General features: G+C 39.5%; 1 protein-coding gene across 8 annotated transcripts in view; it reads right to left on the bottom strand.

Annotated features, from left to right (window-relative positions):
* Nucleotides 1-3669: 3669 nt before the first annotated feature.
* LOC111247073 (uncharacterized) overlaps nt 3670-27857 on the bottom strand; it is a 67627-nt gene continuing 43439 nt past the window's right edge. For 2 of the 8 annotated variants that reach the window (XR_015323163.1, XR_015323164.1), the window contains 2 exons: nt 7875-8135; nt 3700-4068 (listed from right to left, as the gene is read on the bottom strand). Coding sequence is in view for 2 of the 8 variants with exons in the window: in XM_022797620.2 (XP_022653355.1) it covers nt 20775-20818 (44 nt within the window). In the remaining 6 variants the exon portion in view is untranslated. Of the gene's footprint in view, nt 4069-7874; nt 8136-20577; nt 20819-24755; nt 27811-27857 lie in introns of those variants that run through there. The other 6 variants (XM_022797620.2, XM_022797622.2, XR_015323159.1 and 3 more) reach the window with 5 other exon arrangements.

Consider the following 27857-nt stretch of genomic DNA (forward strand, 5'->3'; position numbering starts at 1 on the left):
CTACAAAAGAGAGTAACCTAAACTTCCTTCAAAAATGTCTACAGTGTACTAAGTAGTAACTCTGCCACTGAACTATATGTGAAGAAATATAAGAAATTCAATAAGCGTTATTATTTTTCGAATAAAACATTTCTCCCAGACGTCAGTTTCTCTATTGAGGACATTGCCTTTGTACGTAGTAAGCAAAATGTTAACGATGCAAATTTAAACCAAAATAGCTTCATTCTTCATAACAACCAAGTCTATGTCAGAAAATTACCTCTATTGAGAGAGGAGCAGAAAGCTTTGAGCTTAAAGAATTACTGTGTATTTTATACCCACTATCAGTATCGTTTAAATAAAGTTTAATCGATCTGAAAATTGAAGTGATCTGAAGAAAAGAGGTAACAACTTGGGCGTAAGTTTGCTGCAACAGCTGCGTTCCTCTTAAAAATAAAGAACTTAGCAAAAGAGATTTAAAATTAAATATCATCAACTAAAGCGTCTCAATAAATATAAATTCGGTTTAGGACAATATTGACTCGGAGTTGCAAGTATCACTGAGGCAATTTTTCGAATATCTGATTTATAAATAAATTAATAAGCCAGAGATCGCTGGTTAAAATTCTGTCGATCAAAGATACTGTATAACACATGCGATTAGATGAAAAAATAAAATTTTAAAATAAATTTGATGCAGAAGTCCATAATTTTCTATGAAAAGTAGAAATAATCGACTGTGAGACTATTTTCAGGGAAACACTTATTACGAGCGTTCGTACAAAAATTATATTTTATCAAGGATATTCTTTACAATTCAGTTCTTACTGGATGGGCCCGCATGTTTTGCTTTCGCCTAGTTTCGCCTCCCTGATCGAACAAGATGGCCGATAGAATCAACTGAAGTCATCTTAATTGAAAACAGTTTAGTAATATACGTAGTCTACGTACACCAAATTCTAGCTCGGCTCCAAGCGGCAGGCACACTTTTGGAAGCGATGAAGTTTAGAAGATGCGGCGGGACAACTGCCACCTCGTACGTCGTCAGATCGTCTCTAATTAATTTGCGAACTTGGGGCTTTTTTTTCTGTCAACGGCAGGAGTTCTACTGCGCTTGTCACCAACAGATGCAAGAAGATATTGTTGAGCACATGGAGGATCAGATGGCCTAATCGCTTGTCCTGCGCAATTGCTCTCAACTTGTCCCACCTCAAGCTCCCATCGCGTGGGATGCGCATTATTTGGGAAAATTTCATAGTAATTAAATCGCGCCAAAGCCTCCTTTTTTCAAAAAGAGCACCGATAATATACATTGTGACATGAAAACGCTTCGCATATCTTTTAGCCGGCTTGCCGCTACTATCCAAAGGCCTACGTTGTCCCCCAAAAAAGAAGAACCTTTAAGACCAACTTTAAAAACCGAGAGCAAAAATTGTGGAAATTAATAGCGGCTTCTGTGCGTCGAGTGCGATGAGGGTCAACGAGCGGAAAGAGACGAACCGGCTAAACAGACATGTTGTCACTCGCTCTTTCGTGGGTGAGTTTCACCGTTGACGTTTCAGGAAACAAGGTTTCCACTGGCTTCACAATACATGTGGATATCACAAAGAGTATATAGAAAAAAAATATTTTTTTCTCTAAAATGTCCGCCATATTAGTCGCTACAGCTTTCCAATTGATACTTATTAAAAATTTGCTCAAAAGCCGTTTCAGATTTCCACATGGAATAACAAACATTACCATGTATTTGTTTGTAACAAGTATTACCATGCATTGCTGTTAATATACCCAATTTAAGTATACAGGCATACACTACATGTTCAATTCATTCATTTTGATCGACACAAGAAAACAAGTCCCTTATAGAGAATGATTGTCTTCGATAGTTTGGCATTTTTCTCAGGAAATGGGCTGAAGAAACTTGACATTATTAAGCGTTTGCTACAAAGTTGCTAGAAAACATGTTGGGGTGCATTTTTATTTCCTTGTTACATATGTAAATCAATAGGACCAAGCGGATGTTTTGGCATTTTTCACGCCGAAGTATCCATTTTAGATTCAGGGATATTCCCTTTACTTCATAAATTCAAACAGCATTTTCTACTCCAAAACTGACATTTGGGTTAGCAATACGCATTACATTTCAATTCAGCTTATCGGAGACTTTCGGCTAATACCTGTTATACAGATGTCTATGTGAGTAATATGATTTTAGTATCAAATAAGCGAAACCGTTGCCACAGTTTGTTTTTAGCGTTTTTCGTGCCAAAATATCCATATTGAATATAGAGATGTAACACATTTTCATTTAGCTCTTTGAGATTCATTGGCTTCAAAGACGCCATCAAGAATGTGGCATTTCCTATAGAAATCTCTATTCAACGTATACTCCCCTGGAAAAAATATCTCATAGAGAAGAGAATATTACCGAAAAGCCTTTTTAACTAATTTTAATTAGAACGTGGCTCAAAAACCGAAAGAATAGCTTTTTGCCCTTTCACCCAACAGGAGAAACAAATATCGCATTCGGTCTTTCGTTCTTTTCATACCAAAATATTCAAGTATTCGTGTCAAATATAGGCATATGTATAGGACTTGGCCTTTGCTCGGCGAGAGCTTTCGACTCGTAGAAAGAATCAGCTTTATTCCGTCACCTAAATAGACCCCCATGTAAATACATGACTGCAATTTTATTAAAAAGAGGCATGTATAAAGGAGACCTCACCAAAGTGTAGCCTCATCGACCCTTATGTTTTTCTCATAGAAATACAAGTCATTAAAATATTTCGAAAAATAAAAAATTAAAAACGGGTTTTACCAGCTGTACGCCAAGCGAAACAAACCATTGTTAGCTTGCAGATTCACAGGTTTAGAGTTATCCGTTTGCATTTCACTTGAGACTCTGCAGCACCGACTCCATATCTCGTTGCAGCTATTTCGTTGTAGTGACTATATTCTCCTATTTTAGTCTATCTAATATCAACATTTTTCGCGTTGCCGTTCGTCTGCTCAGAGTTTTTGATTCGTCTTGTACCTAATCTTTAACAAACACTACTGCTTCATTCCGGATCTATAAAAGCATCGGGAATAATTGAGCTTGATTTCAAAATTTCCTATCCAAAAACCACATCTATTATAAACACCTTATGCATGTGAAATTCACCTATAGCTATGCACACGACTTTCGTCTCACACTTTCACCTCGTGTCTCTATATCTTCATCTATCCTATTTTTCCATTTCAATCAACCCTGCTATCGACAAAAGTATTCATTCAATTGAAAAATTCAATCATATATGCCGAGATAGTTCAAGATTTAACAGCGACATAATATCTCTACGACTAATCAGATAGCGTTCCGCTCATTTATACAACAAGGAAACCACCCTCCCGAAGAAGTATTCCAAAAGTACAATTGAAAAAAAATAACTGCGATGGCTTGTATTTTATCATTTATTACTCATTTCGGTCGTTAAAATCACCGGTTTACAACTTAGCGAAAAAGATGTAAAAAGTAAAAAAATTCCCCGAAATTAGATTTTGTGCCCATTTTGTGAAACTCCAAAAACAGGCGATTTCCCAATATAACAGACGACTTTGGAATGGACAAAATTTGCCCAAATTAACATTACAGTCTAAATGAAAAAGAAACTGTTCTCGGAAGAAAGCATTTATCCAATCTATTTCGTCTTATGCAGCCGAGCAACACACAAACTACCACAAGGCTTCAGTAGTGCACTAAATAGGTTTATTAATTTATTCAATTTATAACCTTGAAGTTTTAAGTTGAACGTAGTTTTCATAGTTAATGTTGATCGCTCGTTATGAAGGGTCACGACGGACGTTCACAGAATCCAAAATTCAGTCCGGCACCAACGGCGTTCACTGAGCACAGAGCTGAGAGCAACAATGGTGTTCGAATGGAATCCATCGAACAGATCGACGTTGCCATTGTTGGTCCCAAATTATCCCAGCGCATGGAAACAGAGAACTGCGCACTCATCGCCTGTATATCTTACCTTTGATACGGCATACGAGCGACCGCACCGAATAGAGATATTATGTTAGAGGCACACCAGAATACGCCACCTAATAAATAATAGACAAGTAGAATTATAGTACCGTTTTACACAAAGGAAGTACATTCTATATCTATTTGATGAGTTTTCTAAAATGAAGTCGTTGACTTAAGCTCCGTCCACCCACGTTATGCGAGATTAAATTCATGTGATATTGAATATAGTTTATTACAGTTCCACAACGTTCGCTCCCCAAAAGCGATAACTGCTTCTGATAATGAGATATATATATATATATATATATATGCGACTGCAAAGGAGATCCTATACGGCATAGTAGTTCTACAGAAAGATCGATGTAAGTTACTTAAAAACGAGATAGCTAAGCACAATTTGCAATAATATTGCGCTCTTTGGATTTTGCAATGTTGTCATTGTCATTGTTAGACATGTTGTTACATTCTAAAATTCGTTCAATGGCGTATACCGTAGCATAGAAAGTATCTTCGTGAGCAGTTTATAACTTCTTTCATTATCGATTTCAGTTATCATATTTATCACTGGATATTTCGTACTTATAATGATTCCGTTGTTGATGCATCATCTAGCCTTAATTCATCCGCCTAGCCTTGGGTCAAACTGTTCGTATTGAGATTGTCGGGTCTTTGTCGCTTTTTTTTGCGCAAGGCAACGACGCTATTTGAATCCGAGTGTTTTTTTGTCAGGTTTGTTTCCTAAATCCTTAGTTCTGTCACTAGAGCCCTCCCAATAGGCGTTCAGCGTACCAGAAGGCTGACTATAATGCCCGTCATATGTATGGATGAACCATGGCTGTATTCCTTCCTGTTTGTCGCCCTAATCACGTGGGCAAGCCGCGACCTATTGCTTCAAGCGAAAAACAGTTCCTCAGGGTCGTAAGGGTGTGTAATGATATGAACTAGTGTGATGTTGTCGAGAGGTTAACGCTACTTCGGTAAGATAATCCTATTACGATTTTTTCCGCGTATCGTGCTCTCTCATTTGCTGCCTGTTGCATGAAAACGCCTCATACTTCATTAAGCATAATGACGGCCTCAATCGGAAATAGGCTTTGAAGAAGATTTTTCATTGCCAGAAATCTGACAACTGATACATCAAATGTGTATAGCATAAACTTATTTAATGTTCTAAGTAATGTGTTGACTTCCTAAGTGTCTACAACTTTAGGATCAGTTACAAATGCAGAAAAATATCGAAAAAGGTCCTGGCCCAACGGCCTGATGTAAAACTTTCCAAAACTGCTCAAACGATTTCGACTGTTTTTTGGGGCTTGGCCTGGCCCTCCTTGAGAAAACCTCGCAATAAAAGAATCAGGCTTTTTGTTACATAGTTTTGATGAGAAATTAAAAAAAAATCTGCACTGAGAACTAGAATTGCATACTGCCAGACAACGGTCATCTAGTTGAATGCCCTTGTGCGATTTAGCGGCAGTCATTCGGTTTCCATACTGTCAAATAGATGTACACATGGGGGCAAACAGTCTTTCATGCACTTTTCGAAATCAATTGGCAAAACATTTGATTAATAATACTACATTCACCAATTGAGCTTTTCTCAGTTTGTTAAGACTCATATAGTTGAAAAGCCAGAATTTCTAGATCAACAATGTTATAGATACAACATCGCTAGCCTAATACGAGTCAGATATTTTTTTGCTCAATAAATATAAATTAACTGACCGGAGATTTCCATCTAACGAAAAGGTTACTGGAATGGATAAAAGTAGCTAGTTAACTGGTAAGGCCGGTCAGCGCGCAGAAGTCTACTACGCGAGCTAGACTATGTTCCCCGACTCTATTCTCGCATGAATGTCACTTAAGAGCCTACCGGTTCAAAGCATCCTTGTCTAAGACACAGATGATAAAGGAAAGCATGACAAATATGGGCTAACATATCAATTTATCTTCATTCGCTATTAGTTACTCGAACAGTTACGCGAACATATCACACAACTGAAAGTGGTGGTCCATGACATATTTGCTGATAGAGGTTGTCGCGCGAGATTTCAAATCGCGTATTTTTAGCTGCCTGTATGCGTGTGTGTCACATTGGAAGGGGCAGAACGAGAGGCGAAGGGCGGTAACGAAAGTAGCCTCTCGTAGATTTAATCCTTACGATGATGTTTAATTGAATATGTTTCTAGTTTATATGAAGTGCTGTTTACGTAGAAATTATTGTTCAATTTACCGATTATGGTTTAGATCGGTTTTCGTATCCACCATAGGGGTTTCTAGTATGTCTTGATGAATATTGTACAGTTTACAACTTGGGAATAGAATAGCCTTCGACAGTGATATACAGGATGGTTTCTTTACGTACAAGTTTCAAGGTCAAATAGGTTTTTGTCATGATTATGTTCCAGAGGGCATGAATTATGATGAGTATGTATTCGTGCATATATATATCAGTGGGATACAATCAGTGAACAGTTGTTGACACGTCATTCGTCGCACACACATGCGTTCGTATGATTCATGCATGCGTACGCTCACAAAGTACGACTTTTTCTGCATACGATGCTATTAAAACGATCATACAAATACAAGGTTTGGTGAAGCATCTTCACTTTATTCAGCCTTACCCTATTGCAGAACCTATAGCAGAATCAAAAACGAGTATATCGGTAGTGCAGAATTACTGATCATTACATGCACTTCAATTTGTTGTTAGCATAGGTAACACAAACGGTTACTCAGTATTACATCGTTGAGTCTTAGTTGCTAAGGAAACTCTCGTTTTTTGTATGTATGTGGGGATTCATTATAGCTTATTCCAAAAGGGATATCACTCGAGGAGCATGTAGCAATACATACTGCAAAAGTAAAGGTTCTACGATTTGACGATGGAGAAAGGACATTTATAAATGAAACGCTGTATTCACTATCCAAGATACGAAGAAAGTTACCATATTTGCATTACGACAAATTAAGCGTTCGTTTTTTCTTTTGCTTCACATAAAAATAATTTTTTTCACGAAAAAAGGCACATCAGCGGTCGCATTAGTCCAGGTAAAAGGTAACTCTAGATGGTGGTCTTTATGATAACTCTGAATATTTCCGCTTGATTTAACGAGTTATGTTTGCCTGCAAAATTTGATACATTAATGGATACGGGGCGGGAATAGAAAAACACAAAAATAGTATTTAGTTACACAAGCAAAATAAGAAGGAAAAAACAATCTCAGGAGAGAAACAATTTCTTATGCAACTACTTACATAGACCTTTACAAGCAGATGTATAATAATTTACATGCCCTGCAAGGGCACTGTTGCGAGTTCGAGGCAGCGATTTGAACAAATGTCTGCAACTCTTTAGCGGTAAACAAACAAAAAGCAAGGAGATATGTCAAGCTGATAAGGGTAGAACGCAAACTTTGCTAGGATCAAATCAGATTTCCTTCATTCACCTTCGCTAGTAATAGGCATGCAGCTCGTGTGCATAAATCAACAACACAATATCACAATATCAGAGTAAATATAGTGCCATTAAAATACTTCGCGCCACAAGCATTGTGTGATTCTAGGTGAATTTATAAAATTTTGAATATTTTTTCCGGCGTTCTAAAGACGATACCAAAGGGCAGCCGACGGTATGATATTTATCGCGATTTTCTTCGCATCTGAAGCATCTTTGCCACCCGTTAGGCTTGTGAAGAACATATTCCCCGCGGAGCTTATGATGAAACCCAATAAGAGCAAAACGAGTCACGATATGTTGGTTTAGTAGGTTTTCGTTTTCCATTAGAAGTTCCGAATAGGTTCTTGTCGATCTTTGCAATTTTTTGCCCTTAGCTCCTAAGCGGCGATACAAGTACTTAGGCAGACTGCGCCAACCTACCCAATATGGAGAGTCGGCCAGAAGATACGTGAGGCCGTTACGAGTTGTTTTCCATGATCGAAGTGTTGTTTTGAGGAAAAAAATTTGATGCGATTTAATTGTTCAGTATTCTCCGCCATGAGATTCTTCTAAATGAGTCACCGCGATATGAAATCCTTCAAATATGCGGTCGGAGCTGCCATTTGATTAAACACGCCACGAGCGATTAGGAGGGATAGATGATAGAGCGATTTTATCGTCCACACGGCCGAAACTGTTTTCCTGCAAATTTCGAAAACCTGAGGAGTAAACTTTCTACCGTTGACAGATGCATGCAACCTGAATTATGGAAACCGGTTAACGTGAGCGAGGTACGGCGGAATACGAAATGTCAGTAACCGGTGTGGTGCCTTTCCTTCTGAACCTCATCGCTTCTGTTTTGGCTAGGTATCTCGTCAATCTTAGTTTTGTTGTGATTGCCGCGTGGAGCCCAACTAACCTTTGCTGCACATAAAACCTGTGTATGATTAAGTCGTTTTCGTATAGAATGATTTAAAGGAGAGAAAGGTTCATAAAATTATTTACACTTGTTCAATTTTTTTCCAAAAACAGAGCTTATATCGCTCATTTTTATATGAGCGATCAGACAATATATTCGTATAAATACTAAACAACATGGCAATATCGTAGATATTGACAATAATTAAGTACGTATCCATAGATCTGCCATTTATTTTATACCAATATCAGCGGAAGTTTTCCTCGTCTTGTTTGTTTGTTTATTGAAATTTGTTGAACTAGGTAAGTATGTAATCGAACTTCGTATTACCAAGGGTATGAGTGAGGAGCCATACAGCTTTTGTATACTTTTGTATCTGAATCTTAAACAGTATCGTTTGCAAGTTACAGATTATAAATTAGATGACGGACCTAGGAGTCATTTCAGTTAAATTTATTCATAGATTTTCTATGTCCACGTCAGTTGTGCAATGTATTTAGAGCACGCCTTGTCGCGTCATAGGATCGTGATTTGTATCGTTTTACTACATAATATATACAAACGTGTGTAACGTCTATGTAAATGTGCGTTTTTCAGTGAGCACATATTATCGTGATGTGACGTAAAAAATTGAAATGTATAAAGATGCTTTTTATTGACCCCTCCACTGGTGAATGGTACTCATGATGATACGCTGTAATAATAAAAGCATATTTATTCTACAGTAGCATTATGGTTCGTGGAAGGTTTTACGAGACAGATTTATTCCGACAAGTCTGAAAGTTTGCACCTCATTTCAAAAGCTATCAGACGCTTTAGGAGTTAATTTTCAGTAAGATATGATTGAAGAAAATAGAGTATTTATGCAGATACTGTGGCAGTACAATACGAAATGCGTTCTCCATCAATCAATCAAGCAATCAAGTCAATCAATCAATCAATCAATCAATAGACGTGCTAAATACATTATCCAAGTACGAGAACAGATGTTAAAATTATAGCCTGTTTATATAAATGTACTTTTTCGAAATTTAACAGTGTTATCGGCAGCAGAGTAGTTTGAGGATCTACCCACCTAACCTACTGTTGTCGCTATGATTATTAGTACAGGAAATGGTATGCCTCTAATTATTTTCTCACCATAAAAGGGTCAGACTAGCAGGATACTTCAGTATCTTTGTATTTCAATTGCAGTACTTGAAAATAAAGGAGAACAATTGTCGTATTATAACCAAAACATTGCTTGCTGACATTACTGTTATATCCTTGTCAGATGATGAACTCTATTCACCGAAACTGGTGTGAGATGTCGACCCCCCTACAAATGCAGATTGTCGATGTGGAAACTTCAACGAGGGACGAGAAAACTACATACTGGTAAATTTCAAACATTTTTGTGTATATATATATATTCATACATATTATTAAAAATTTGCAGCTTTTTATTTATATAGGTAGACACAGCAGTTATCCTTCGTGCGCTCGCTGTGCTTAACTTTAATGGCACTTATCGTTCTCCATACTACATTAAGCTTGTTATTTTGACAAGGGAACACGTGTTATCTATTATATGAACGTTTCTTATTCTTCGCTACAGTCTAACGTCCGTTGCATCGTGCGGTTCAGTTACTGCCACTAGTACAATAGACTTCTTACAAACTTTTCCGTGTCTTAACGAGGGCATCGATGTCTTTCTTATGACATAAATGCTATACCTTTATACTCGTCCACTCTTAGCCAGTACTATGATAAATCAAGTGGTTTCTGTTTTTAAAATATGGCCGTTTGGTGCTGTTTTAAAGGTATGACATTGTCACTCACTATTCTAGCAGATAGGGTTTTACACGTAGGCGAAGATCTCTACAAGAGGCTACAAGACGAAGAAGAATAAGAATAGCGTCGTAATCGAAATTCCTACTGTAATGCATGTTTATGTTTGAAGGCCATGCTAACTTTTGAGACTCTCCTCCGTGTGTTTACCATAGCGTATAAACTAATGTTAATTCCAGGATATTTTTCAACTTTTCTGAGTGATGATACTTCTCAGCTGCTATTCACTGTAGATCGATCACACCGTTTCTATTAACACCTTTCATGTGTTTTATTTAAAAATACGTGCGTTCGTTATCAACTAAGCAGTAATTGCATACTGGGCCATTAATATCATCAACGAAACACTTATCTATTCAGAGTAATACCGTTTAGTTACTTTATTCTCTTGCAAAGTCACTAACCGCTGACCGTGGAACCGTTCGGTGACAGTGAGACTGCCTAGACCACAAAAGTTTTCCGGAGCTTTCACTATCCTGTGTGTGAAATTCGCCACAAAGGACATACACAAACCGAAGAACGCCAAATCAAGATGGCCCAGTATTGTTTTAGTGACCCACTGCCTGGGGTTTTGCTAATCTATCCATGTTAGTTCCGGCGGCAACCTTATGCCGACAGGCTTGTCATTTGAAGAAGTTCATCAGGACGATAGCAAAACGCTTAACCAGATATGCTTAGATAACGACAGGGCAGGAAGCTTCTACAATAGGGTTAAAATAAATATTCGCAGCGGTGGAAACATTCTGGCACAATCTATTGCTAAAAGGCGTGCGGTATTTAATAAACTCTTTGCTAGTTAACGAATGTCTCGCAGCCCTTTCTAATATAAGAATAAAGTGTGTTGTTATTATTATGTTATATACTCATATGGCACAGCTGTTGATGACAAGCTATGTGTCTTCACCCAAACAGACGAGGGGCGCTTAATGTATTATAAAATATAATGTTCGTCGTACTATGTTGAGCTACTTTCCCTTCTAAGGGCTACCTAATAAACGCTTTCGATAAACACAACTCTCGTAGATAATCCAGTTGACTGTTGTTTGCGATTATTTCAATACCTTCAGACTCACCAATGAGACACTGAGATTCTGTGTACTCTACATTGCCCATTCAAAACTGCAATAATTTGATTTATTACTTGGAAAGCACGAAAATACCTACACTGACCTTTCAAGATGATTTATTCTACCGCGCATGGTAGTCTAGTTTCTAACTATAGAGCAAATGCTTGGTTTATTAAGCTAGATTTTCAGGACAATTTTTCAAGCTTAAGGCTATTTCACCTTCGACGATACAATACACAAGCTTGCAAAATGGCTCGAATAGATGCCCACTAAAGAACAGATTTAAATATTTCCTTGCCCTATAAGATAGTTTTCTTGGCCATTTTCAGCAGATGTGCGCTTCGAGGAATAGTATGCCGAAAGAGTCACTGTGGTATAATGCAGCATGGAACGTGCAGATGAAGGCTGCGAATGCCGTCAACATCAAGATCGATAAAGTAGCAGTGTAGCACTCAAGCGGTTTAAGCCCAAACCGGCCGCGCCAAATTAGAGCTGGCCCGAACACCCCAGGGTCCTACAAAGTTCTCCCAGCCACACTCCTCAAACGATGCTTCGCTTTCCTAGAAGCTCGAGGCATGACACCGAACAAATAAGACGGTTTTTTTAGAGGAAACTTAACAATAACAGCTTGCCAAGACAAAATCCGTAATGAGCAGAAAGAACAGTTCATCTATGTTGTGTTTGTCGATTTCGACGCGGCACTGTACGAAGCCCATAGGTACTGGATTTTGTTTAACTTCGTCAAGACACGAATTCCATGCAAGCTTACGCAAGACATCGCTTCGATTCCACTAGAAAATTTCGTTACCGTGCAAGATGGCGTGGCAGATCTGGACGAACCCCTTATTTATCAACCGTTAACCCCTTGCTACAAATAACAAGGGTGGCTTAGGCCGATAACCTCAGCCCTTCAGTTTTTTTGGTCTTCCCAAACGATTTCCCAAGCAGCGTAATCGGAAAAAGCGAGCCTGTGAGAGCAGATATTTTACTATACGCGGATTATTTTGCGACGTATAGGTCAAATCTCTTTGAGGTCTAGTAAACGTTCTCTCGCCTTGAAAAATCAGCTTGGACAAGACAAAAACCAAAAAAAAAAGACGTGAAGCATTTTTGCAATGCAGGGCTGGCTTTATTCCGCTTCGGAATTTGCTGTTCCGAGCGTGTAACAAAACGCGTCAGAAAATCATTAGCACGAAGCGCTGCTATCGAATTATCATCCTTGCTCTTCCTGAATACAACAATACGCCTCTTCGCCATCAGGCTCATACCGGTGGTCTCATATAGCACCAAACTCACTACAAGCCCAGTTGTGCATGCCGAAGCGGCTAAAGCCTGCTTTTCTTAAGAAAGAATTGGGCCCGCATACATCCTGCCACAACTGCTGCATGCATTTTCTAGGGAGTACGCTGCGATTTGTTAGGATCTAGGACGCACGTTGGTTTGCCAAAATCTCCCGGCCACCTAAAATTTATCAGCCAACGGGAAGAACGGACGGTTAAGGTCGACCCGGAACTCTTTGCCACTGGTGCTGCTGGGGCCAGTATATAAAAGGAGCCGCACAGAAAGAACCGACACGTGGTCGTCTGCTATGGAGTGCATGGCTTTTACTATGTGTATGCTCGTACGGTGAATGATAGGAAGGTTGTGCCTGCATGCGGTGTGGAGGCCTCTGTACGAGATACCACGTAGGCGTATGTCGAGGAACGCCTTCCTTAAGTAGCTTACCGCAGAGAAGAACCGTGCGACCGTCTCACTCTGTGCTGTATATTTCTTTTTAACATTTCTATTCCATTTGAAAAATATCTTACTCATATATAAGGTACCTGCTAAGGTTATGAACTCACTTTGATGGTTGTCGCCTTGTCCTATTATTTTCTGATGTGGCCGAACCATGTGCCTACTATAGCTAGGACAGTGCCGATCCCAAGCGAATATGCAACAAACTATCAATCTCAATCCTTTTACTGATATAAAATTACTGCGTTAGAATTTAGGTCCTACATGGGCTTTTCTTTCGATCAGTTTCATGAAACGTTGTAGCGAAACACTCGCTAAAATACGTCATCAAATTAAGCCTTTCAAACATAAATACGGACCACTCCAGGGTGTTTTCGGAGCAAAACATACATTCACATCTGATATATAAGTATGCCACAATAACGTTTGTCGTTTAACTGTTTTCTTTTAAGGCGCAGAAACAAATGTCCATTTGCCGAACAGCAATATATTAGAGACAGATGCAATCAAGATGTCGAAATACTACAGCAGCACAGTGTACGCTTCGCTATATTTACAGTAATTTAAACTATTGTTTCCAGCCTCTTGTCCATTCAGGAGCTTTGTACCTTACCGTACAACTTTTTTTTCGGATGAAATATATTTCGGGTTTTCGTTACTTATATACGAAAAATTCACATAAAAGCTCTCGGTCGAACTTCGGCTGCGCGCGCGAGCTTATTTCTTTTCAACGCTTCTCAGTACTCAAAGCAAATAAGAAAATGTGGACTGCGCGCAAAAGCGGTAATCGAAAATGCACTAGGTTTCTGATAAAATATTTGTTTTTTGTTTTTTTTTTTTTACTACGAAATGCGCATTTGACCTGCCTATATGATACAAAAAAATCACTTGGCCTTTATCTTACTAACATGCATTGTCCTGCTACGGCAGTTTCTTACTACTCACCTCCGTGCGCTTCGTGTATGTAAAATAAAACTTGTAGTTGGTTTGCTGCGAGAAATCCTCATTTAGTTACATGCATCTATCGTTCTTTTAAACGGAAATCATAGTCAGCTGTCAAAAAAAGATTTTTACTAACAAAATTAACATGTAATTAATTTTTTTAAATTTATTTACTATAGCTCTCCAACGATATATGTATATACGACAAATTAGACGGCCAGCATTGCAGCCCCCGCTGTTGCGATTACCAATGCGAATTATTAATACGATGACTGGTATCACGAGTGCCAAATCTGTCCTAGATGGATGGGTTTGAAACAACATCGTTAACACAAATCTTGTCCTTGATATAGAATACCTTATGCACACAATATAATATTTTAGTAATAATAAAGTACACTATAATTCGACCATGTTGTTTCAATCGAGTTGACCGTACATTAAGAACGCTTTCGCGCAAAATGGCTTGCATCTAACGGAGGTGGAATTGACTTGGATTATATTCATCTGAGAGCTGTAGAAGACAGTTGCGAACTCTCGAGTTCAAGCTATATTCCATTTGTTATTACTTGTTTATCATCACATTTCCATAATAACAATGACTGCGAGTGTCTACGTAAGATTCCATCAAAAATGGTACTGGCTTTCTTTGCGTACCGTGCTCGCATTAATACGAGCACCGCTAAGGGCGAATTCGAAGCTAGCCTACCTTAAGCGCAATGCAGGTCTTGACGTTTCAGCTACCTGTTTGCTACAACTTGTCTACTTGTTTACTAAAAAAACTTTGTTGACGAGCCAAAGCGAGAGTCCAACTTCAATTAAATCGGGACAAAAGATATGTCATGTGAATTCAGACTTGGTCAAGGCGACCAATCCCGTTTGGAGACAAAGTAGAAGAGCCAATAAGCAAGTCGGACCAGAACGCGCGATACACGAATTTCATGCAGTTTATAATGGTGCCAATAAACTCTCCAGAAATGGTCATAGTAACATTGTAGCCTCTAAGCCACACGCAACGGCTACGTAATATTAACTACAACGCAAGGAAGCTTTGCATTTTATTTACTATGCTATAAATTAATCCGCCTGCAGTGGCTATATATGTTGATTACTTATACATAGGGTACAAGATTCAACGGTTACATCCATTTCTACGAACCCGATATACTTTTGTTGAATTTGTAGAAACGCTTTGAGGCCTGGAAGTTCTGAGATCCGATACTACCTGGTGTTGTTGCCAACAATCCTTCGACCAAATTTAGCACTCGTTGGGCTAGCTTATAGCTCCGAAAAATGTATTACCTATGAATGAAATGAATATCAACTTTTCCGGAGTTGGAAAGCTGGAATGAAACATATTTCCTTCACTACCTTATCTTACTAATAGGGCGTTGCATTGATGTAGATCCGTTTTAAGTTCGTGAAATTCTGGCTATAATTTTGAGTTTGGCGATGAAAAAATATCACTACCTCAAAATCGGCTCTGTATGGCATTTCAAGTGACGGGAAACAGGTTCTAGTGTTAGAAAAAAACGTAGAGCCAACAGACGCAAATAAAAAACGACGGAGTTCTAGAAACACAAAAGACCCTATAAAACAGCATTAAATTGACCAAAATAATTCCGAAAAAAAATTAGGATATGGTGAACGACGTCGCGAGAAACAGTTAGAGAATTAGGGCGACAGGGAAGTCAAGGACCATTTTATCTGACGAAACAAGCGCAGGATTCGACCGAGAAGGCCTAGGAGAACTGCTTGGAACAAAAACAAAAAAATTGTAGTTAGTTGAAAGTGATAGAAAAAAGGCAACACAGAAACAACGGCACAACATGATTTTTAAGAGGAAAACCATATTTAATTTGAAGGTTCAGTCTTATAGAACATTTGCTACTAGGAGGTTTTTTGATTGGTCTTCAACGAGTGCTTTCACTGATAGCAACAACTGCATTCTACTATTCGCTGCTTTTATATAAAACAATATATGATTTTTTCGTAGATTCGTAGATTTACCAGCCAATTAATGAACAGAAATGTCTAGAATCTTTGACGTCTCTTTTCTTCAATCATTTTTCGGGTGCCTAGCATATCCATAATCAGACGAATATCTTAAATAGAATAATTGTGACGAGATTTTGGATCCCGTATGAGATAGATAAGAACCTAGAAAAAGATGCCATATTTAAGCGAAATTTTCGGAGCCCTTCCCTTATCAGCTTCCCGATTGTGTAAGAAGGCAATCGAAAATCGGGCCTATCGGATCGTCTTTACGTTCAGATTCACAATCAAGCCTATAAGAAAAAGGAACTTCTAGTGCAAGAAACTAGGTGAAGCTATCGCATGAGTGAAATTCACTAAACTTTAACACAAGAATAATGGTGAAAAATTGTAGCCATGAAACAACTTCTTGTTAATATAAGTTGGCTCCAGCTGAACTAACAACACGCTGAACTCGAACATTAGTCAAATTAGTTTTTTTTCTAAGTTAATAACATTTAATTTACTAGAGAACATACGAATATATAAATAAAAAGGGCTTCTGGTAGAAACTGAAAATATTCAAAACCAGACAGAGAGAGATTCATTATAGAGCGGCCCGCAACGATGCTAAACACCGCTATACGCATTCTCTCCAATAGGCCATGGTTTCTCTTTATTTTTTTGTTCTTGTTGGCACACTGTTAATTATGCCACGTGCGTTCCCTCACCGAAAATTTTTACATTGGACTTGTCACAGTCCCACATGGATATAGTTATACATGCAGGGGGAGTCACAGATGACGTAGTAGTTTCCACTGCTAGTTAGCACGAGCGTAAGTGAATGCCAAGGGACACAATGGTAGGGGCATGAAAAGTGAGATCGAAAAAGGCCTGGCGTCTTCCTTGATGCCTCCCCTTAATAACCACTGCTATTCGCTTCGCATTGAACGCCGTGCTACTCAACGTACGTTTCAAATGTGATGGCCAGGATATGTGTATCTATTAAAGGCTTGTTCGGAAAGGTAGGCATACATCATGAATATAGCTCATGTTTTGCCTTGCGCTGTCGACAGATTCTGATCTAATAAACTGAACTCGTCTCAACAATTATACCTTGTTCGAAAAAACCTCACATTTTACACAGTTCTATGTATTGTTCACCGAGCAAACGGCGTCAATAAGCGTTCATGTTTTATTAAAAACTACCTTTCGTCTATATTTCTATTCAGGCATTGTAAAAGCGTAAAAAAAAAGTCTATGTATTGATCACGCAACGATTTGTTTATCTTTCTCATTTGTTATTTGGCGTCTGCCCATGTTATTCAGCGACACGCAGTGCACTGCATTATCATTGGGCAGAATTAGATAATGACATATTTGCAGTTTCTCTTTTCTAGCTAAACAAGCAGAGTTGTAGAACCTGCCCTATTGATTTTGAACACGGTTCGTCATGAAGCAGGGGTCGCTTTCAAATAGATACTTTATCTACACGTTTAGATTCGAATTTAGTGCCCTGAAGTGACAAGCGTCAACATTACAGCTGGCTCACCTCCGAAGACGGACCACAATGCTCTATTTCGCCGATCGTATACTTCTTGCCTGCAAGACGAGCCTCGCATTTGGCCTATCACCTCAATAAGACTGTTCCTCAATAGAAAACTATGGATGTTAAAAAGAAGGTACAACTAAGGGGCAACATTCGTTAGTCAAGAGCAATTAATCGTCTCGCTTGTGCCACTGTTATTGGAAGATTGGATCGATGGCCCATTGGTGCAGGTGTGTTGAAACCGTGCTGTGGCTCACAAGATGGTTACTGATGCACCATAGTCGTCTTTAAGGCGTCACTCAGACAAAGGAGTATAGGTCATCCTTTAGCGTACGAGTTTTAACTACGCGTCCTTTCCGTTGCCACTGGCTGAGTTTTTTTACAAGCTTCATTCGATAAATTACGTCAAGGTATGAAACCTACAGGCTAACTATAAACAAGTACTGACTAGGGCGATTCATCAGTGGATCAGAGGAACATAGCCCATCTCCATGAAGGACGTTAGTTCTTCTGGCTGACAAAGGAAAAAATCGGTGAATTTCACCAACTACTGGCCAATCGAGTCTACTCGTGAGGGAAGGGAAAAAACTATACGAGATTGACGGACGTTAGGGAAGACGCATAAAGGTAGACGGCCCTCTCCAAAGAAAATCCTTCGCCAGCATCCCTTGCTGGCCGTTCCCAGCCCAATGAATGAAGAGCGCATAGAGCTGCATTGGCTGAGAGCAAGCTTAACATAAAATCTCACCACGGTAAACTAAGATATCGCAAAATCTGCTCAGATGTAGCGATCTGCTTATTAGTTACTACTTTTTTTTCGAGCGAAGTATAGATTATCTTTCACCAAGATGACGCACTATTGTAATGTACCGAGAGTTCGGCGCCAGAAGCGATTTCTGGAATGAGAACTTGCTTCAAGCTCACGAATTATCAAAGCGTGACACATTTTAGTGTATGTTGCTGGAAACGACGAGTTTTCAAAGGTATGCCGAAGCAGCTCGAACTATTTTTTATTGATATGTATATATATATACGTTTCTAGAAAAAAAATCAGTGTACAGACAAATTTTAAGTCTTCGTCAGCAAGATTCTCAAAGTTCAAATTGCGGCCCGACATTGATAGGCTCGAACTTATTTGGACCAGAACATCCTCAAATGCCTTTATCACTGTTGCCCATGTTTCATTCCCAGTATCGCGCGTATAATGCACATCAAACATATCAAAGCGCTGTGTACCGTCACTCTTTGTCGACAGATCAACGTAACCTGCAGACATTTCAGCATGAGCTATAACTGACCGGCGAATGACAGCTCGACCAGTAATCTAAATTTACAGACATTAGCGCTAATTCCAACAGTTGACTCCCGATGCGATCGACTTTATATGATAATTTTACCTGCCAGACCGATTTCGCTTCGTATATGATGCTAATTTAGTTCGATGAGAACGCTCGGTTCCGCTTCTGGGGCTTGGGATGCACGTGTTATTGGTACGTAGAGCGCTCCAATGCGGAATCAATAGTGGTTCTGTTCTCGTTTTAGGTGGTTTGTTATACGGGGCCGATTGAAAAGGGCTCTGAATTCAGTTCCATGGCGCACTCTACGTCCAACCCAGGTTGGGGGTTTTCGAAGGAGCCATTTTATCTATATCTGGTGCAGTGACATAATACTCAAAAAGTGAAAGAAAAAACCTCTGAAAAGCGATAACGGCAAAGACGGTGTATGAGTAGCTGTGTCCCTTAAGGAAGCATTAAGAGTTCTGCTAAAAGAGTTGCAGAGGCATCGGTCTATTTACCCAGAGCCGTAAATTTCGTCTGCTCATTCGTTCGTCTTCCTTCAAGGAAAGACCGGAATAAAGGCATGACGCCGCTGAGCGTAAATCTAAGAAAAGGAATTCTTAATCTTCGCAATTTAATGTGGTTATCATGATACTGCTATACTACAGGTTCGAACAGGTCTACCCCTTCTCCGCTTGCTAGAGACCTTTGCTGCGACCGTGTTCAATATCCAGCGTTGTCCTACATACAACGTTGTTCAAGCTGATATGCGTTACAAACTGATTTTGAAATGTTTCTAATGCCTGCTTGAAAGTCAAGATAGGCCGCCAAATCAAACTAGTTTGTACGTCAAAACATAATTCAGGGTCTAAAATATGAGTCCGGGGCCGTATTTGTAACATGGGTTTTGCGAACGAGCTATTAATATACAGCTTTCCAGTTTAGCGCAGAATCGAATGACATGTGGGGACGTAACTGGAAGAAGTTTTGAGCACTAAATAGAGAAATGCCAAATTAAGTTAAGAGTACATATCTCTCCCCATTTATCACTTAGAGATATTCGCTGGGGTTCGCTTGTGTGTTAGTCTTATTCGCCGGGTCAAATGCACTTCTGTTATGCGAACGGAAGGAGAAATTTACAATCGAGACATGCGATAGTGCCTTCTATCCTTCGCCATCCGCCTTCTGTTGTCTTATGCATAAGAACATATAACTGTCATAGCATATCGACAATAAATTTATAGCTTTCATCTATTATATGATCTATTCCTGAAAGCTGCTGTTCACTGCAATCATTTAAAATTTTCAAATATTTTTGTTGGGCCTAATTTTCAAAATTTTGATTCTGCGATGGAAGAATCACAAATACGGAAGGTGTCAATGATCGCAGCAGACAAAACTGATAATGTATTTGACGCAAGATTGTGTTATGGGCACACAGTCCTTGTTTTTGTTTGTATTAATTAACAATTTGGTGAAATCCGCTTGTCCGTACCATTAAATAACGTTGCTGATGAAGGTAAAAATTACGAACGTATAGGGTGTGGATATTCTGGATATCGACTGCAACGAGCGTTTCGTTAAGCCGTTAACCTCCGTTCTATAACCGATCATTCAATCTCAAGACAGGATTCTGCCTGGCATTTTTAGATAGAGATTGAACTAGTCGTATGTGGCTCGATTCTACCTGCTTGATTAAGACGGGCGTAGACTTGGTTATTTGAAAGAAATGACAAAAACTAATAATAAATAATAATATTATTTAAAAAAAAAAAAAAATATATATATATATACATATATATCTATAATGATATAACGATGATTACAATATATTTAATAAAAAAGCATATTTTGTTAAATCCCTATGACTTTATTATTCTTGTTATTAAAACGTACAGCTTCGCTCAGTTGATGAGTCGGCCGTTCCCCATATAGCAGACTTTCCGTGTCACAACATTTGCAAATTGTATCCTTTTTTGCGGGAACTTTTCATGACTATAGGCAGCGCACTTTCGTCTGAACTTACCACCCAGTGCTGGTTTTTCTTCACGTTGTAGGGGGCAGGCCGCGTCTGATCGGCGGTAACAATCCTGTAAAGGAATCGGTCATAATTACCTTATCGTAGTGCATGCCGAAGTAGTCGTGTTATTGCATTATACGCGACACCTTGAACGGATTATGTATGGCTTGCTTAGGACACCAAATAAAGTAGGTTTCGAGGATGCACTTCCATTTTACTCCGAACGTTCATTTTTGCCGACTGATTTTAAAATTTCTCTGCGTCAGAGGATGCGTGAGTACAAAAGCTATTGAATCAAACGCTCGATCGAACACACAGGAGACAATGGGGCTAAAAGAAATTGTTTTCTAAGAAGCGCGTCACGTTTGACTAATTTAATATAATAATAACAACCCGATAATAATTCGTGTAGTTCAATTGAACTGAGAAGCAACAAAGGAAAGCTTCTTGTATCATCTTCTTTGTTCTTCCTTCTAGCGCAAGAGCGGATAATTGATTGCATACTGATCCTTCGACCTGGCCCTGCATCCAATGTAACCTTTGCGCATCGCAATATCTATATATACATACATACGAGGCACCTGAAAAGAATCGGCATCTGCCTGCGCGTACCGTTTTACTCCTATACCAATTCATGAATCACATACTGTTGTGCGAATGCTTGAAAGGTATTATGTATGTCGATATTTTTTACTCTCTGAAACAAAACTATGGCAATACTATGTGGTATAGCTCGGACCGCGAATTTACCATACGGCCATATGACCTCCTCCAATTTATCGGCTTGTTGACGTTAAGCGTAGTGGTCGATTAGGACAAGTCCGAGCATTTCAGCCTCATCACTCATGAGTCCGTATTAGCTCGACGACGTGCTAATTACTTCCCTTAAATGGCCAGATCAAGCTCGAATAGTATGAGACGAACTGCTACAGCTGGACACAATTGTTTATGGTTAACCTAACTAACTTTGGTAACTTCATTCATAACGTAATACATTTTTCCAGACCTTGAGTGTGTGTGTGCGTGTATAAATCTCTTTATCTAGATAACTCTACAAGTAATTTCTAACATGCTATACTACGGATAATTTGATGTTCTCATTCGCTATGAACTCTTTTTGTATATCTATGCTTTTCTTTGGCAAAACAGCGAACGCACTAAATTTTTTTATAGCTTAGTAATAGGGATAGTGTAAAGAGGGTGAAGCCCATCTAGAAGAGAAAAATAGAACTAGTGCCAAAAGTACAAGCAGATTACTATCAGACAAAATAACAAGGACCGGCTGAAAAAGATAAAAGACAGGACACAAGATAATAGATATTATAAAATGATGAGGTCTTCGGATCTCGTCGTGTTGAGAGAGAAAGTGGATTGTTGATTTTTACGGATAGTTGGAGCGCTCTGAATCGACCTGTAAATAAAAGTGAGCCTATCACTTGAATAGCGGCAAGTAAACGGCTTCTAAGTCTATTCGTTCACAGTAAACGTCCCTGGATTTCTGACGATTGAATATTTGCTATAACAGTAGTGTTCTTTTTTTTTTTTTTTTTCACACTACAAACAGTTACGCTGATTTCTCTTTTTTTGAATCATCTCGCATCCATTATTTGTACGCTGCCATTCGTATGCTAAAAGAACGACTGCATACATGTATCTTAATTCATTCAGGCACCCAAGGCGAACTACCCATATCATGAGATGTTCAATAGTAAAACACGAAGTAAATTTCTATTATACTCAACACAACCGACCCATTTATAAAGCAAAAAATCCACCTATAGGAGAAGGTGCCCTGAGTGCCGCTACCATAATTATATGTGTGTATACTAGTAGTTATCTTAAGTGCTTCGTTCGACCTTATCTCTTCGGATTCTGCCTGTGGCCCTGGCCACCTCGCGCGCTTAATGTCTATGCTAGCCATTATATAAGCTATGTTAGACAATAATAGTAGTACATGATGTCGTCGATAGAGGAGATCGCATATTCAACCAAAAGCTTTCACAGTCGTTCCCACGGGGCGATCGCCTTCCTTAGTCTCCTCGGCCTGTCATCGTACAACCAACATCTTTTTCCCGTAAATTTAACCAAAAGTGTGTCCGTCCAAGAAATGGCGCACGTAAAGCCATGTGCGCGTCTATAGGCACCAACATGAAGCGCGACGCGCTAACCAGTGGCAGAAATAATTATATCCACAGTTGTTGTTAGATAGTAGTATGCGCTTAGTGTATGCGGCTATTCATCAGTTTGTCAAGACAGCTTTTACAGGCCCCCGGGGAAGCGACGGCATCAGCCTAAGGTAATCGTGGGCATGGTGCAAAACAAGGACAACGCTTACGTAAAGTAAAAGTGCTTACAGGAGAGATTTGCTTACATTGCTATGCGTAAGATCGTCGCAACGACCGTTAGTGGACTATTCGACAATACTGAGTCACTATTATTCAGCGTACAGCAAATCTATCATGGCTCCGTGTTAAGTGAGACTGGTGCTTGTTGCTCTTGCTGTCGAGGGGGAGCTTAAACACGTCCTCGAAACGACAAGGCTGGAAGTACAACCGACGGTGTTGTATTTGTTACCGTCAGGACAATTGCAAGCTAAACAAGCATTACTACTGGCAAGGTTTCTTCAGTAAAATTTCGCCGCTTCGAAGACGGACAAACGAACGATTAGACTATATAAAATTGCAATCAAACCAACCGCAGCATATATACTCAGTATAGCTATTTGCACCACGCATGTTCAAAGCTAACAATGACAAAGTTAATTTGCGTATCTATTACGTCTGCACGAAGTTATGTCTGGCTTCAATGCGGGACATGTACGAGAAAGAGCACAGATCTAAGCGCGCAAGCAGCGTGTAACAGCGGACGCCAAAAGAACAGTGACGTAAGCTAATACACGCACTTACGTCTTGTGAGGTTTGTTATTGTTCATGATAATTGGTTGGATTTGCCCGCAATGCTTGCTCCTAGGGCTTCGTTGTGCTCCCCTTCGATAATTCAGTCGGGGAAAAATGAACAACTCAGCAGAGAGTCCGACGACGAAACGACTCACACTGTATAACAACGGCAAACGTCACTAGATTGAATCTGCTAATCGGACAGCAGCATTGTTGTATTAAACGTTATGAACGACTCATGCAAAGATAGAAGATCTGTCTACCGCGTAGGGATGGAGTTTATCACGAGTGATGTTAACTTGAAAATAACAAGTTTGCTGTTTGCATTTAGAAGTTCATTAATTCATGGGCACGAATCCCTAGCGGATCGCTAACGACTTAGTGTCGTCAAGCGGCCACAGTAAATACATTGAGAACTATCTTGACGACCCCTTAGCTGGCAACGCGGGGTGACCATGATATACTTTATCTAGACAAAGTAACACGGAAAAACAGTGCTTGCTTGAAAAATCACTTTAACTTTAACTTTTCAATTTAGAACGTAAAGAACGTCGAATGACCGCACTAAATGTGGACACTTCGCTAAGCACCTCCAGCAATGTGAGTCCATTATCAAGATCAAGACGTTGTTTCTTGGAGCCCTATTTGGCGTATGTGTGCAGCCGTTAGCTACAGTGGAAGCGTCTATTTTTCCACACATAAATCGATGTAATGGCTACTTTTTTCACTTCTTGATGTGGATCCTATGAAGAATCGGCGCTTGCATGCTTGCTTGGTAAGCTTTTCAATGAACTTGCCCATATGTATCGCTTTGAACTTACCTAATAACTCTCGTTTGTCGCCCACAGAAAACTCAGCTAAACGACCGTCGGATAAGCTTCAGTGCAATAATCGTTATCTGCATTATAATTTTTGCATGTATGTATAGACAAGTTCTCTCTTTTCATCTACTACGATCACTTCAAGCCTAACCTAGCATATAGGCACGCTTTTTTCAACTTCAGTTTTAAATATGAGCACACTAGCTCCAAAGCTCTATCCATGTCTACTTCTCTACACTCGCACGTTCGACGTAACTGCTTACGGCCTAACGTTCTCGTCTGTACGTACCCTGTGACGGTGGGGAACAGTTAGCCTCGTTACTCTAATTACACTGGATCGTGGTAACGATTTCACGATGAAAGTTAGGAGATTTAACGAGTTAGTCTAAAGACTAGATTATGACTCCGACAGGTCACGGTCCCAGCATAGGCACGTTTATTGTAAAAATATTCAATCACGTTTTGAAGTTAGCAACGCTCAAAATAGTAACAAATTGTCGCACGGCGAGCAACAACAACTGCAATAAAGTGGACAACGCTTCGCGTAAACAACACGGTGCCACGTGTTAATCTGACGTACCAGGCTTAAGGAGGGCAAACAGAAACTCACCTGACTAGAAAGGCTGCGCTTTCATTAAGCGCTTGTAACACAAAAACACAATTTATCTACGCCGTTCGGCTTTTAGAAGCGTCGAACAGATAAGGTAAAGCTTACCACTAATACTTTCAGATACAGTTCAGCTCTCTATTTCGATATATTTGTTAGATTGAATTTAAATTAATTACATTTATTTATTAGTGTTTGGCACTTACACACAACTTACTCGATTGACGATACTAATAGCACACAGGATCTTATTAGCTAAACGTCTTTCACTGACGATTCATTGCGTTACAGATTTGTATAGCCATAGTACAATGCAGGCATCGATGCGTATAGCACTTTATATAAATAAGCTTTATGCAAAGACCAAATTCGACTATTCGTACTCAAATAACGTCTCAATAAAAAACAAACACAGATTTAAAAAAAAGACCCAAAATGATTCTTTTCTTGAAAGCATGCTTATCAATGGGCTTTCCTACTACAAACACAACTATAGTTCGTGGTCATAATCTTCTGGAGATGTTTTATAATAGCTTTGGATGTAGACCAATAAGGCGTGATATAGACGAATTGCTAAAGAGTAATGTAATGTCTAGCTTCGGAAAGATGTTTTTGACTCAAACCCTGGTTGAAAACTCTTCTTGCATACTTCAATGCAAGGGTGACGTATCTATATACACAAACCTAAAGTTTTAATTGAACTTATCAGCTTTATGCACTGCGATGTACAACGTAGACGACACAACAGTCAGTTTAAGTAACAGGTGATTGTTCTATTAAAGATTTTTCGTTTGCCGCTGGAACCGTGAAGTGAAGGTAAAAGCATAATCCAAAGAGCTTGCTAGCTGTCGGCTAGCATAAAAGACGAGTTTACTGTACCTATCCAAGCTTGAACCGTCGAGGAACTCCGGAAAAGAATGTGTCGGGCACTGAGAAAGACCTTAACATGGACGAATCTTTTCACATTGACATTGGGTGGGGAAAAAGTCAAACCGGTAAAAGTGGCAAACTGCCTGGGTATGCAACTCGACACCCAATATGCATGGTACACCAAGGCGTTTGCAAAAGCGACTAGAGTATCCATGGAAATTTACCCATGAATTCGAAGAAAGAAAGGTGAGACTTCTTACGGTAGTGTCGGAACCGATTGCGCGCTCAGGAACTTCGGTCTGAACCCTGCCTCACTCTCTAAGCGTCCCTACGATGAGAAATCTCTTCCGGGGTGCAATATTACAGCACCAGCGAACGCTGGCGTTTACAAGCGTATCGCACCGTTAGTACAGATGCAACCTTGGCTGTGGCGGATACCGCTCCTTGAGATTTGAAGCTTAAAAATGGTATATGCCCTGGATTGACCCGACGGGGGGCGCCGAAGGCAAGATTATAGGAATGTAGTCGAAGGATTTCGAAGAATGAAGTCGAAGCAAGATCTGATCCGGGGGGTGGCACTAACCCGTCTGGGGAGAAGGAAACCTGATTAGGATGACATCGGCCGGACGATTTGGTTTCGCTAGCCACTTTTTTTTATTAGCCTGTAGTACTGTTAGGTAAAAACCTGGGTTGATTCGGATTGACTCTTAAGAGAGAAACTGAGTACTAATGGCTAGTGGTTTTGGCGGAAACTAGTTCAACCGTCGCGGCTAGACGTTATGCTCTGAAGGTGCTAGTCGTACTTATTCTGTACTACTCAAACAGTCGTAAGCGAAGGACAAAAGGCTTATTTGGACGGCGGCTTTATCTGGGTATTATTTTTGTAGCAAAAGCAGGCAAATTTCGCATAGTTCAAAATCGATAATTCCGAAATACAGAACTGGACACTCTTTCGTACCACACGAGGATAACCGCCTCCTTCGGAGCTAACGTAAGTTAACAAATAAGTAAGTACATCTACTCATTGATCGCATTAAGTGGCATCTATAGAATCTGTCAGTATTCTTATCGAACAAGGTGTCACACGAGTGTTCCTTTCAACGGCATCCTGCATTTTTTTTGTAATGACAATGGGATTTTTACTCCGATAGCACAAATAGATTATGTATGTCATAGCAGTTAGAAATGACTGAATATGTATTTAGATGTTCCTCCGAGCAAATGTCGGTGTTTATATTCCAACAATTGTTTCTTCCGAATTGATGACGCTCTCGAGCTGCGCAAGGATTCATCAGTTGTTTTTCTTATTTGCGGATTTTTGGGTGACGTACCAGTTAACGTCTTTTGGCATTGGGAGAGATGTTACGAATAGATTATATTTGGCCTCCACTCGAGGATGGGGTCCAAACAGGATGAAATTATTCCAAGTAACGTTGTATAGAGCATGCCATGTTTTTAGGAGAAAGGTCTAAATTGGTGATGATAATTCACAATTAAATTAGATTTCTGTTTTCCTTAACAATGTGGCGAGAACCTCCCCAAGAGTCATCTTAGCATGTGATTTCCGAGGGTCGTAAGCGTAAAGCCAGTTTTTGTAGAATATCGTTCACGTCTGCTTACTATTTTTGTACCAAATACGTGTGTCTATTCAGTTCTTGGACTACTGAAGTACCGAAGTCAACCGAGACGATTTCAGATTGTCGAAGCCATCACGGGTATTTAGAAATAAGTTTTACGTATACGCCCAATCTTTTTGATTTCACCTAAGGTGGACCTAGTCCTTTTTCGACAAAGTATTTTACATCTATATAAACCGTACAATTCATCGTAATTTCTCAGTTTAACTATTAGTTTAAAAAAAATAAGAGAAAGTTGATTTGGTTCGTACCGCCGCTGTCCAAGTATTTATTACAC

The sequence above is a fragment of the Varroa destructor genome, unplaced genomic scaffold (assembly GCF_002443255.2).
Source record: "Varroa destructor unplaced genomic scaffold, Vdes_3.0 BEIS01000003.1, whole genome shotgun sequence".
Classification (NCBI taxonomy): Eukaryota; Metazoa; Arthropoda; class Arachnida; order Mesostigmata; family Varroidae; genus Varroa; species Varroa destructor.